This window comes from Pararge aegeria, chromosome 18, assembly GCF_905163445.1.
Source record: "Pararge aegeria chromosome 18, ilParAegt1.1, whole genome shotgun sequence".
NCBI lineage: Eukaryota > Metazoa > Arthropoda > Insecta > Lepidoptera > Nymphalidae > Pararge > Pararge aegeria.
The window spans coordinates 8576999-8588503 of NC_053197.1; the positions used below are offsets into that span (position 1 = coordinate 8576999).

The window sequence follows — 11505 nt, forward strand, 5'->3', positions numbered from 1 at the left end:
AGACGTCAATATTGACGCACTTCCGCCTGCCACTGCAATAATTGCGCCCCCGCTGATTGTTGTGAAAGAGCTGTCAAATGTCAATTAATGAGCCACAGATTATTATTGTGCACAGATTGCAACAATTACTGGCCACCAACGACAGTAGATGACACATATATAGGTACGAGATGCCCGCAATAACTCTACCAAAATGGCAGCTGATATGTCTCAATTAGTTTTTTTTTTCTTCATAAAATCAGTTTGGATAAGAAGATTTTATTAGCACGAGCTCGACGTTCGCTCGGGATGTATGTTTGGGTGGTCATCCACTAGTATTGGGCATGCGCTATTGTATGTGTATACAACCATTGATAGCGATCAGACAACGTTTATGCGAAATAGGAAAAGTTAAATAAAAAGATGATGACGACGCTATTGAATGCTCTATAGCGCATTTTGTCTCATAAGTGTAGATAAATCTAAAAGTGGGAACGTACCACGTACTTTGTAATTATATTTCATGTGGTGTTCGGTCGACCACCGGGTTAGGTGCGTGATTCAGCAGCCGGCTAATGGTCATTTGGTCTGTTGGGACATGATTAATTATAGTTATCAAGCCTCGGCCAAATCAGGCCAGCTGATGGCTCAATGATGAGAGCTCCTTTTATGGTTACAGAGTTAGGTGTAAGTGGATGCGGCTGGAAAAATATAATCCGTTACGTTATAAATAAAAATATATTATTTTCAAATCGGTTTATGAATGACCTGAGCTATGACCTGAGTGTTCTGAGTTAACAAACCCTTTTTTCTAAGCCGTTAAAGATTAATACGTTTTTTTTTTAGTGTATACTTTTTATTTAAACCTTCTATTCCTGTTTTAAAATCCTACCTTGTATCTAGTCATGACATTCTATTCTTAAAAAGGCTATAAATTTGTTCAATTCTCATCATTTGTTAGTCTGTATTGTAATCTGTTGATTTTGAACGATCTGTATTCTGCACTTAAATATATATTTTGTATAGTAAGTAGGTCCTTGTCTTGTTATATTTTTTTGAAACCAAATGCTTTATATAAATGATTAATATTCAACCTTTCTCCCCAACTAACCGTCAAATATTGTGCTTGGAGTTTATACAACAAAGGTTCATTTTGTAAGAAGCAAGACAAATCTATATCTATAGCACCTACTAATAATAAAGCGTAACAGTTTGTTTTTTATTTGAACGCACTAATCTACATTAGGATATAAAATATTTTTTTTTGAATACGATAGCCCAATTTTTTCATAAGCTATTTACACCTACGGCTCATGTGAGTCGAGCAAATAGAAAATAGCTACTGACACTCAAATAGCTGCATTACTATAACAGTGACTTATAAATTTCGTCGGTGAAATGCCATATTAGTTCTCTAATGTAATCTCACCTAAGGCTTAGGGGTTGGTAGTTTGAAGACTGCTCTCTGGCAATCTGGAAGGGTATGACAGTTATAGTGCCAGTAAAGTGGTACCTAGTCGCGACCGTAGCCTCCCACAAGATGACCTCTGAGCCAATTCTGCGTCGAGAATCGAACCCGATTCTTTCCAATTCTACAACCAAAGCGCACACTGCTACCTATGCTTGAAAGGTCGTCGGTTGTGCGCCGTACACCAATCGAGGAAATTAGATATCAGCAGGGGTCCGACCGTGGACAAAGGCGATCGCGGACTTTGCAATAACAAAACACTTTTCGTCGCCTCTCCTGAGCAGGATGAAATAAATAACTAAAAAATAAACTTATTTGCAACTGGGATGGGATTATAATTCGTCTGGATTTATGGGGAATTCCTAAGTTTTAAATGGCCTTCGTAAAAATTGACATTATATTTTTTTTAGATTTGGAACACATTGTGGATATTGACGACAAAGTTTGAGATACTGCTATCTCAAACTTAATCCACGTAATCCATACAAAGATGATCCTTCATAAGATGGTCCTATATACAAATAGTTATTCTTCTCTGGTAGTTTAGTTGCCAGAAGAGACTTTGAAAGTACAGCAAAGTAGGTAAATTAAACAAAGGTTCACTAAGAACACTTAAGAAGCTCATATCAGGGTATTGTACATATAAATCAAACAAAGTTTAAACACCATTTAAACCAAATTTTTATGTTAAACAATTGGCATGCACTGTAACTTAATAGTTACAAATAATAGTAACTTAATAGGACCTTATTAATAAACACGGCAAAAATTCGGAGTGGAGTGGTTATGCAGTGTTTTGTCACAGTCCAACTGACAGAATCTTTTCAACGATATGTAACGTTTGTTAATAAGGACGATACACTCTTACTACGTTACTCTTACTCCGTTGGAAAAGCAATGTGTTTTCAGATTTGAAAGATGTTATCGGTTGAAGTGTGACAAAACACTGCATATCTATTCTGACGTTACGCCGCGTTTATTAATAAGGGGTATAATTATAAATGCAACGGTGAATACAAACAACGTACAATCTAAATTGGCCACGCTACAAATCTTCCCAAAGTACTTAGTGGCCTCACAGGTTACGGAAACGAGCATTTAGCTGGCCTGAATCATATTGTAATGCTTACGGTTAAACTTGTATCAGCGACCTAAAAATCAACAGACGTACTCTGTTCGTGTGTCGAAGAAGCTAAACCAGTTAGTTAATCCTCTAAAGTGATGGACTGACATTGAAAATCAAACGTGGTTACAATTAAAACACTTTTTTAAGTAAAAAGCATCGAATTCACACCTCAATTCTAGAGGGAAGACAAATAAAAAATAAATCATCTTATTTTGATACACGCTTCACAAATAAACTAAATTACGATAATCCTTCAACCTATTCTTCACCGCCGTTTCTTTGAAATTCGGAAGCCGCTCTGGAGGGTCTTTAAAGATAGCTAGGCGTAGGTAATGCTTATAATTGGCTCCTTTATACTGGCCACCGGAAAGAAGACCCACGTCAAGGCATCGCGCCTATAAAAGGATTTATAATGGACGTTGTAAGAGAATATTTACGTGCCTCTATTGTATTCTACCAGACAGTTTGTCGCCAATGTCTGGTCAAATTCACAATCGCCGAATTTGCTTGTTTTTTCATTGCAATCATCTACAACTCAGTGCTTAAAGAGCAGGAAAATTGGGTACACATAAGCTATCTTTTTTCCGCGAACTAACTTGACTTAAATTAGGTTAAATACTAATATAATTTTTTAAAAATAAAGATTTTTATGAATTGATGTGATTTAGAAACTCAATCTAACAACAATGCGTCACGATAAAGAATCAAACATATAAATGTATAGGATTACGTCGGCGGGAGAATGAGATTGAATAGATTACACATTTCGTTTTAGTTACCACGGAGACTGAATTATGTGTCATTATATTATATTTTGCATTAAAATATTACATAACTTTTAAGCTTTGTACAAAATAATAAACCTGATATTTATCCTAATACTCATGATACTCTAAATTCATTTCAATGTCTCATAGGCTACTTTCCAGATGCTCTTCTGCAGTGTAAGAATTGCACAGGATTTTTCTTCTTCTTTTGTGGTCAGAAGCGGTCTGAGTGGGGGAATTGACCGTCCACTCTTGCAGAGAAAAAAAAAAAAAAATAATAATAAAAATTTGGGAAAGTGTGGAAGTGTTCTTCCCGGGACGTGCCCAAAAGGCGTCGTACACGGGAGGCGTCGGTGCGTTCTTAGGAGATCCCGGAGCCTCCCTTCATGTGCTGAGGCCGGCAACGGAGGGGGTTTTAGTGGGTAGAAATCCCACATAACCCAATTATTTACAATTCGGGTATCTCGTAATCAGGAGATTTCCCCCCCGTCAACAAAAAAAAAAAAGGATTTTTCTTCTTTACTTTTGTTACATTTATAGAATCCTTCATAACTAACTAATCATTGTCGTTATTATCTGAAAGTGAAACAACGCTAAAAGTATTCAATTGAGATTTTTTCTTAAAAAGGACACAGTTTTTCTGTACAGGAAGCATGCAACTTTAAACTGTTCCTAGCTGAAGTTATGCGCGTATTAGGGCCGCCGTACACGGACTGCTCGAGCAGTTAGCGGCTGAGTGAAATACACGGACCGCTCGAGCGGTCGGCGTCGACTGCTTGAGCTGTCGGTTGTTGACTGCTCGAGCTACGACTCAACTGCTCGAGCAGTTGATTTTCTACCACAGTCGAGTCATGGATTCTGACGAGGAAGCACTGCTTTTGCTGCTCCTGCTCAGGCGGAGACGACGGCGGCGACGTCAAAAGAGAAAATTTTGGGTTCATCCAATTTTGCAATTAAGAGAACAACGTGGACAATTCCATCATTTGTTTATGGAACTTAGAAGTGATGAAGAAAAATTTTTCAACTATTTTAGAATGTCAAAGTCTTCGTTTGATGAATTGTATAATATACTAAAGTCTCACATTAAACGGGAAGACACAATTATGAGGAGAAGTATCGAACCTGAAGAAAGACTAGCAGTAACATTGAGGTAAGAAAAATATATAGTAATTATTAAAATTTTTATTCATTAAAAATATTGGAAATTACATCATCGGACATTACAGAACATGATGAAAGGTCTTCAAATTGAGAATTTTGGTCATCAGCCATTGATGTAGAGGGGCCGGTTGCTGATCTAGAGGGACCAGGCACTGATGTAGAGGTAGAGGGGCCAGTATTATAACCCCATGGTCCACGATAATCATTAAACGATGAATATCCCCTGTCACCATAACTCGAAGGATATGTGTGATTTGTCATCCCTTTAAAGTATTTCACTACGTTAAGTATTTCGGTCTTAGCATCTAATTTATAATGCTCATTAATTTTTTTGAATTCGCCAACTAATGATAGTAAAAACAATTTATCTTCATCTTCATTATCAATGCGCGAATTCTGCGTTTTTTCATCTAAACGTTTGGATAATTTTTCAATTAAGACGTTCTCATCTGTGATTTTAGTAGTTAATTTTCTTTTGTTTCTTTCTCTGGGTATTTTATTTTGACCATTTTCGGTTTCTCCGGACGTAATTTCAGTGTGCTCACTCTCTTGTAAACTATTTGTTTTGTCGGGTCTATCTTCTATTATTGCCTTTAAAAAAGACATCTGCTGATAATATGCATATGGCCGAATGTTGAGGGCTGCTGAACCACTCTTTGGTTTAATTTTTTTAGCATATCTGGTGTATCCATCTCTTAATGTTTTCCATTTTTTCTGTATTAACATGGCTGTAACAACAAAAAAATATAAGTTAGTATAATTGATTGATTTATAAATATGTTTTACAGGTATTTGGCAACTGGATGTACATTTATGGATTTGCAATATAGTTTTAGAATAGCATCAACAACAATAGGTAAGATAGTGAGGGATGTTTGCAGAAATATATGGATACATATGAAGGATATGTGTATGGAACAACTAACTAAAGATAAATGGAAAGACATAATAAATGGTTTCAAAAAAAATGCTCAGTTTCCGAACTGCCTCGGTGCCGTTGATGGCAAACATATTAGAATAATACAACCCGCGCAAAGTGGATCGTCATATTATAACTATAAAAATTATTTTTCGATAATACTTCTAGCAGTATGTGATAGTAATCATATGTTCACTTTCGTGGATATAGGCTCATATGGAAGGCACGCTGACTCGACTATTTTCGAAGAGAGTTGTCTATATAAAATGTTACAAGAAAAAAAGTTAAATATACCTCCACCTTCTGCAATATCACAAAATGGACCGTTATTACCGAATGTGTTTATTGGGGATGAAGCGTTTAGCTTGCAGGAAAATTTAATGCGTCCATATGGTGGCAAGAATTTACCAGAGAAAAAAAAAATTTTTAACTATCGGTTATCACGTGCGAGGCGATATATTGAATGCACGTTTGGCATATTAGCTAATAAATGGCGGATCTTTCATAGACCACTCAACGTCAACGTTGATTTCGCAGTGGATATAGTAAAATCATCGTGTGTTCTTCACAACTACGTAAAACAACGAGATGGAAATAAATTTGAGGATACGTTTGAGGGTCTTCCTTATTCTATAATACATTCAACCCAGCAAGTTCGTCCAGGTGGACCTATGTTAACAACAATCCGTGAAGAATTTGCTAATTACTTTGTGAGCGAAGAAGGCAAACTAGATTGGCAATGGAATATGATATAAATCAAAAGGGCGCCGTCCGTATAACATAGCCTCTGTATTCTTTTAAATATTAAAAATATAATAAGAAGCAAAACAACTATTATATTGTTACCAGTCTGTTTTTTAATAATAAATAAAATAATAAATGTGTGTGTTAAATGACTGACTTTTTTACTTACCGATTTGATTTTTTTCTTCAACTGGTTTTTCATCAAAGTTCTCAATTACTTGGGCACAAATAATTGCCCATGCATTGTTCTTCTTTATTTTGTCGCTGTGTTCCTTAAGTTTATAGTTCCAAATAAGTTCTTGCGTTTTAATTGCGCTAATAAGGGCATCACTATCGCACACGCCCTCCATGTTCAAAAAACAGCCGGCAAATGAGAAAACAGACGCCGCGAGGCCGCAAAGGGCGGGGGGGAGAGGGAAGTCGGAGAGCTGTCGACTGCTCTAGCGCAGTCAACGGCTCGAGCAGTCGGTGTATGCCTCGCAACCGCTCGCGAGCGGTCGACGGCACGATGGAATTTCATCATGCAGTTGACGGCTTGAAGCGGTCGCGACTGCTCGAGCAGTCGTGTGTACGGCAGCGAATGAATGACTATAGTTCACTGCGCGGTCGCGGCTTTAAGCAGTCGGTCTCAACTGCTTGAAGCAGTCCGTGTACGGCGGCCCTTAGCGCTTAGGGCCGCCGTACACGGACTGCTTCAAGCAGTTGAGACCGACTGCTTAAAGCCGCGACCGCGCAGTGAACTATAGTCATTCATTCGCTGCCGTACACACGACTGCTCGAGCAGTCGCGACCGCTTCAAGCCGTCAACTGCATGATGAAATTCCATCGTGCCGTCGACCGCTCGCGAGCGGTTGCGAGGCATACACCGACTGCTCGAGCCGTTGACTGCGCTAGAGCAGTCGACAGCTCTCCGACTTCCCTCTCCCCCCCGCCCTTTGCGGCCTCGCGGCGTCTGTTTTCTCATTTGCCGGCTGTTTTTTGAACATGGAGGGCGTGTGCGATAGTGATGCCCTTATTAGCGCAATTAAAACGCAAGAACTTATTTGGAACTATAAACTTAAGGAACACAGCGACAAAATAAAGAAGAACAATGCATGGGCAATTATTTGTGCCCAAGTAATTGAGAACTTTGATGAAAAACCAGTTGAAGAAAAAAATCAAATCGGTAAGTAAAAAAGTCAGTCATTTAACACACACATTTATTATTTTATTTATTATTAAAAAACAGACTGGTAACAATATAATAGTTGTTTTGCTTCTTATTATATTTTTAATATTTAAAAGAATACAGAGGCTATGTTATACGGACGGCGCCCTTTTGATTTATATCATATTCCATTGCCAATCTAGTTTGCCTTCTTCGCTCACAAAGTAATTAGCAAATTCTTCACGGATTGTTGTTAACATAGGTCCACCTGGACGAACTTGCTGGGTTGAATGTATTATAGAATAAGGAAGACCCTCAAACGTATCCTCAAATTTATTTCCATCTCGTTGTTTTACGTAGTTGTGAAGAACACACGATGATTTTACTATATCCACTGCGAAATCAACGTTGACGTTGAGTGGTCTATGAAAGATCCGCCATTTATTAGCTAATATGCCAAACGTGCATTCAATATATCGCCTCGCACGTGATAACCGATAGTTAAAAATTTTTTTTTTCTCTGGTAAATTCTTGCCACCATATGGACGCATTAAATTTTCCTGCAAGCTAAACGCTTCATCCCCAATAAACACATTCGGTAATAACGGTCCATTTTGTGATATTGCAGAAGGTGGAGGTATATTTAACTTTTTTTCTTGTAACATTTTATATAGACAACTCTCTTCGAAAATAGTCGAGTCAGCGTGCCTTCCATATGAGCCTATATCCACGAAAGTGAACATATGATTACTATCACATACTGCTAGAAGTATTATCGAAAAATAATTTTTATAGTTATAATATGACGATCCACTTTGCGCGGGTTGTATTATTCTAATATGTTTGCCATCAACGGCACCGAGGCAGTTCGGAAACTGAGCATTTTTTTTGAAACCATTTATTATGTCTTTCCATTTATCTTTAGTTAGTTGTTCCATACACATATCCTTCATATGTATCCATATATTTCTGCAAACATCCCTCACTATCTTACCTATTGTTGTTGATGCTATTCTAAAACTATATTGCAAATCCATAAATGTACATCCAGTTGCCAAATACCTGTAAAACATATTTATAAATCAATCAATTATACTAACTTATATTTTTTTGTTGTTACAGCCATGTTAATACAGAAAAAATGGAAAACATTAAGAGATGGATACACCAGATATGCTAAAAAAATTAAACCAAAGAGTGGTTCAGCAGCCCTCAACATTCGGCCATATGCATATTATCAGCAGATGTCTTTTTTAAAGGCAATAATAGAAGATAGACCCGACAAAACAAATAGTTTACAAGAGAGTGAGCACACTGAAATTACGTCCGGAGAAACCGAAAATGGTCAAAATAAAATACCCAGAGAAAGAAACAAAAGAAAATTAACTACTAAAATCACAGATGAGAACGTCTTAATTGAAAAATTATCCAAACGTTTAGATGAAAAAACGCAGAATTCGCGCATTGATAATGAAGATGAAGATAAATTGTTTTTACTATCATTAGTTGGCGAATTCAAAAAAATTAATGAGCATTATAAATTAGATGCTAAGACCGAAATACTTAACGTAGTGAAATACTTTAAAGGGATGACAAATCACACATATCCTTCGAGTTATGGTGACAGGGGATATTCATCGTTTAATGATTATCGTGGACCATGGGGTTATAATACTGGCCCCTCTACCTCTACATCAGTGCCTGGTCCCTCTAGATCAGCAACCGGCCCCTCTACATCAATGGCTGATGACCAAAATTCTCAATTTGAAGACCTTTCATCATGTTCTGTAATGTCCGATGATGTAATTTCCAATATTTTTAATGAATAAAAATTTTAATAATTACTATATATTTTTCTTACCTCAATGTTACTGCTAGTCTTTCTTCAGGTTCGATACTTCTCCTCATAATTGTGTCTTCCCGTTTAATGTGAGACTTTAGTATATTATACAATTCATCAAACGAAGACTTTGACATTCTAAAATAGTTGAAAAATTTTTCTTCATCACTTCTAAGTTCCATAAACAAATGATGGAATTGTCCACGTTGTTCTCTTAATTGCAAAATTGGATGAACCCAAAATTTTCTCTTTTGACGTCGCCGCCGTCGTCTCCGCCTGAGCAGGAGCAGCAAAAGCAGTGCTTCCTCGTCAGAATCCATGACTCGACTGTGGTAGAAAATCAACTGCTCGAGCAGTTGAGTCGTAGCTCGAGCAGTCAACAACCGACAGCTCAAGCAGTCGACGCCGACCGCTCGAGCGGTCCGTGTATTTCACTCAGCCGCTAACTGCTCGAGCAGTCCGTGTACGGCGGCCCTTAATATTGCAGTTAAATCCTTTGCAAGGAGACGTGTTTAGATAATATAATATCGATAAGAAATACTGATTTTATCTATATTGTGAAGTACTTTTACAATATTTAAAGATAATAAACAATATTGATAACAAACGATTTAATGTCTATCTATTGGTATTGTTCGATAACATTAAGTATTGCTATGATTGGTACCTAATTGGTAATAACATTGATTATAGCACAGATACTTTCCGCTACTATATTACCTATAACTACGAGTATTAGGGTAAGTGTTATATTTATAGGTTTATAGTAGTAATATCTAGAATTTTCCTTCTTTGTTTTTATATCAAATAGTTAATTCTTCTTCAAAGAAAACTAAAACATTTGGTATGAAAGTTAGAGTGGAAATGATGATTTCAAAAAACACAGTACTTTCTCATAATATGAATTGGAAATCTTTAAAACGTATAATGGAGAAAAATAAATTACAAAAAACACAATCATTATTATTTAATTGCGATACCTAAAAATCATGGCTAGCTGATACCTACACGCGACTTCGTAGGCCTTTGTTTTTATTTTTAAAGCATCACACTAAGCACAAATGTGTGGCAGTCGCAGCAGAAAAAAATAGTTAACTTTTGGGGTTTTCCAATAGAATATACGTCGGTTAGCTTGTAGATTCGTAGGTAACTATCACTCATAACGAAGTAACAGTTAAATTAAGAGGAATTCGTACTCTTAGTTGACTCAACTAAAGAAACTAAGATACACACTTATTCTGTTAAAAAAAATCTATTTCAGTGTCGAATTTATTAACTTAAATAAAAAATTGGGTTTAGTTTTTAAATAGATTTTTTTCTTTAGAGTTTAACTCTACAAAACAACTGGTGCTTAGTTAGTAGTCCTTCAATAATATTAGTAATAAATAAATGTGTTATACGTATCACAAAAAAACCTCATTCCATAAATAAACTGATTGATCGTGGAAATTCACTGTTCCATTTTAGTTTATTCTCAGGAGGCGTTCACACATGTAATTTGTTATTACAGCCAAATCGTGGCAAATTTCTTCAATACGTAACCCAGAATACTCGTATTTGTAGTTAGTTTTATGCAACGGCGTGATGCGTGAAATTGATTGGGTCCAGTTTATTGAAGAAGCGGAAGTTTCTGCCCAATCGTTCATTCACGCGACTTTCATTCATAAAATATTCTACAACTTGGGGCACTACGGGCCACTCGCAGGTAGTTTATTGTTTACTATGCATTGATCGTCTTACATTTTACGCATTCATTCATCTTTTTGGTCTATTGAAAGGGTCCTGCAGATTTAAGCTCTGGATAAGCGTGGATAATAGAGTACCTTCTTATAATTAAATTTTACCATTAATGTTCGAAGAGATTTCATCGATATTTAAATTTAGCCGATTTACATTTACAAAGATCATGAAGAATTTGCCAAACAATTATTACCTACGTCAAGTGTATCTTCAAGTTTTAAGAAGAAATGTTGGGCAAGAAGAAGAAGAACTCCTACCGCCAACTGTCCGCCATGCTTATTTATGTTAAGTAGCCTTGCTGTGTTTCAGTCTGAAGGGCCTGGTTGCAGGTCGAATGAAATACACTTGCTTATCACCTACGCCTCAAGTCACAGAGCGTGAGAAGCCACTAGTGTGTCCAAGTGTGAAAAGTATGTCCATAAGCTTGCGGTGGTCAAGGAACACTACGTCCTACAAAATGTAAGACGTGTTTCTTGTATGCGCTGTGAAGTGTTGCACAGTTTATAGGAGATGGGTCAACTTATCATTGATTTGGTCCAATTACTCACTTATCTTATATTAAAAAATGCAAGAACTACCTATATTATGTAAATTCAAGATTAAATTGGTATAAC

At 36.7% G+C, this 11505-nt stretch overlaps 4 protein-coding genes across 4 annotated transcripts; 2 read left to right on the top strand and 2 right to left on the bottom strand.

Annotated features, from left to right (window-relative positions):
* Positions 1-4039: 4039 nt before the first annotated feature.
* LOC120631370 (protein ALP1-like) lies at positions 4040-6335 on the top strand. Its single transcript, XM_039900903.1, has 2 exons — positions 4040-4490; positions 5290-6335. The coding sequence occupies exons 1-2, from the start codon at positions 4192-4194 to the stop codon at positions 6173-6175; spliced, it is 1185 nt and encodes a 394-aa protein (XP_039756837.1). The 5' UTR covers positions 4040-4191; the 3' UTR covers positions 6176-6335.
* On the bottom strand, positions 4505-6528 carry LOC120631372. The gene is made up of 2 exons (XM_039900905.1): positions 6334-6528; positions 4505-5229 (listed from the first exon to the last, which is right to left on the bottom strand). The coding sequence occupies exons 1-2, from the start codon at positions 6512-6514 to the stop codon at positions 4523-4525; spliced, it is 888 nt and encodes a 295-aa protein (XP_039756839.1). The 5' UTR covers positions 6515-6528; the 3' UTR covers positions 4505-4522.
* A 606-nt stretch (positions 6529-7134) lies between these two features.
* On the top strand, positions 7135-9158 carry LOC120631371. The gene is made up of 2 exons (XM_039900904.1): positions 7135-7329; positions 8434-9158. The coding sequence occupies exons 1-2, from the start codon at positions 7149-7151 to the stop codon at positions 9138-9140; spliced, it is 888 nt and encodes a 295-aa protein (XP_039756838.1). The 5' UTR covers positions 7135-7148; the 3' UTR covers positions 9141-9158.
* On the bottom strand, positions 7328-9627 carry LOC120631369 (protein ALP1-like). The gene is made up of 2 exons (XM_039900902.1): positions 9173-9627; positions 7328-8373 (listed from the first exon to the last, which is right to left on the bottom strand). Exons 1-2 carry the CDS (start codon positions 9469-9471, stop codon positions 7488-7490), a joined length of 1185 nt encoding a protein of 394 aa, XP_039756836.1. The 5' UTR covers positions 9472-9627; the 3' UTR covers positions 7328-7487.
* Between the last annotated feature and the right edge of the window lie 1878 nt (positions 9628-11505).

Bases quoted from the DNA above. Each gene is read 5' to 3' on its own strand.
- LOC120631370 (XM_039900903.1), top strand. From the start codon at position 4,192: ATGGATTCTGACGAGGAAGCACTGCTTTTGCTGCTCCTGCTCAGGCGG. The intron at 4,491-5,289 runs GTAAGAAAAATA...TATGTTTTACAG, and splicing joins AGACTAGCAGTAACATTGAG to GTATTTGGCAACTGGATGTA.
- LOC120631372 (XM_039900905.1), bottom strand. From the start codon at position 6,514: ATGGAGGGCGTGTGCGATAGTGATGCCCTTATTAGCGCAATTAAAACG. The intron at 5,230-6,333 runs GTAAGTAAAAAA...TTGTTGTTACAG, and splicing joins TGAAGAAAAAAATCAAATCG to CCATGTTAATACAGAAAAAA.
- LOC120631371 (XM_039900904.1), top strand. From the start codon at position 7,149: ATGGAGGGCGTGTGCGATAGTGATGCCCTTATTAGCGCAATTAAAACG. The intron at 7,330-8,433 runs GTAAGTAAAAAA...TTGTTGTTACAG, and splicing joins TGAAGAAAAAAATCAAATCG to CCATGTTAATACAGAAAAAA.
- LOC120631369 (XM_039900902.1), bottom strand. From the start codon at position 9,471: ATGGATTCTGACGAGGAAGCACTGCTTTTGCTGCTCCTGCTCAGGCGG. The intron at 8,374-9,172 runs GTAAGAAAAATA...TATGTTTTACAG, and splicing joins AGACTAGCAGTAACATTGAG to GTATTTGGCAACTGGATGTA.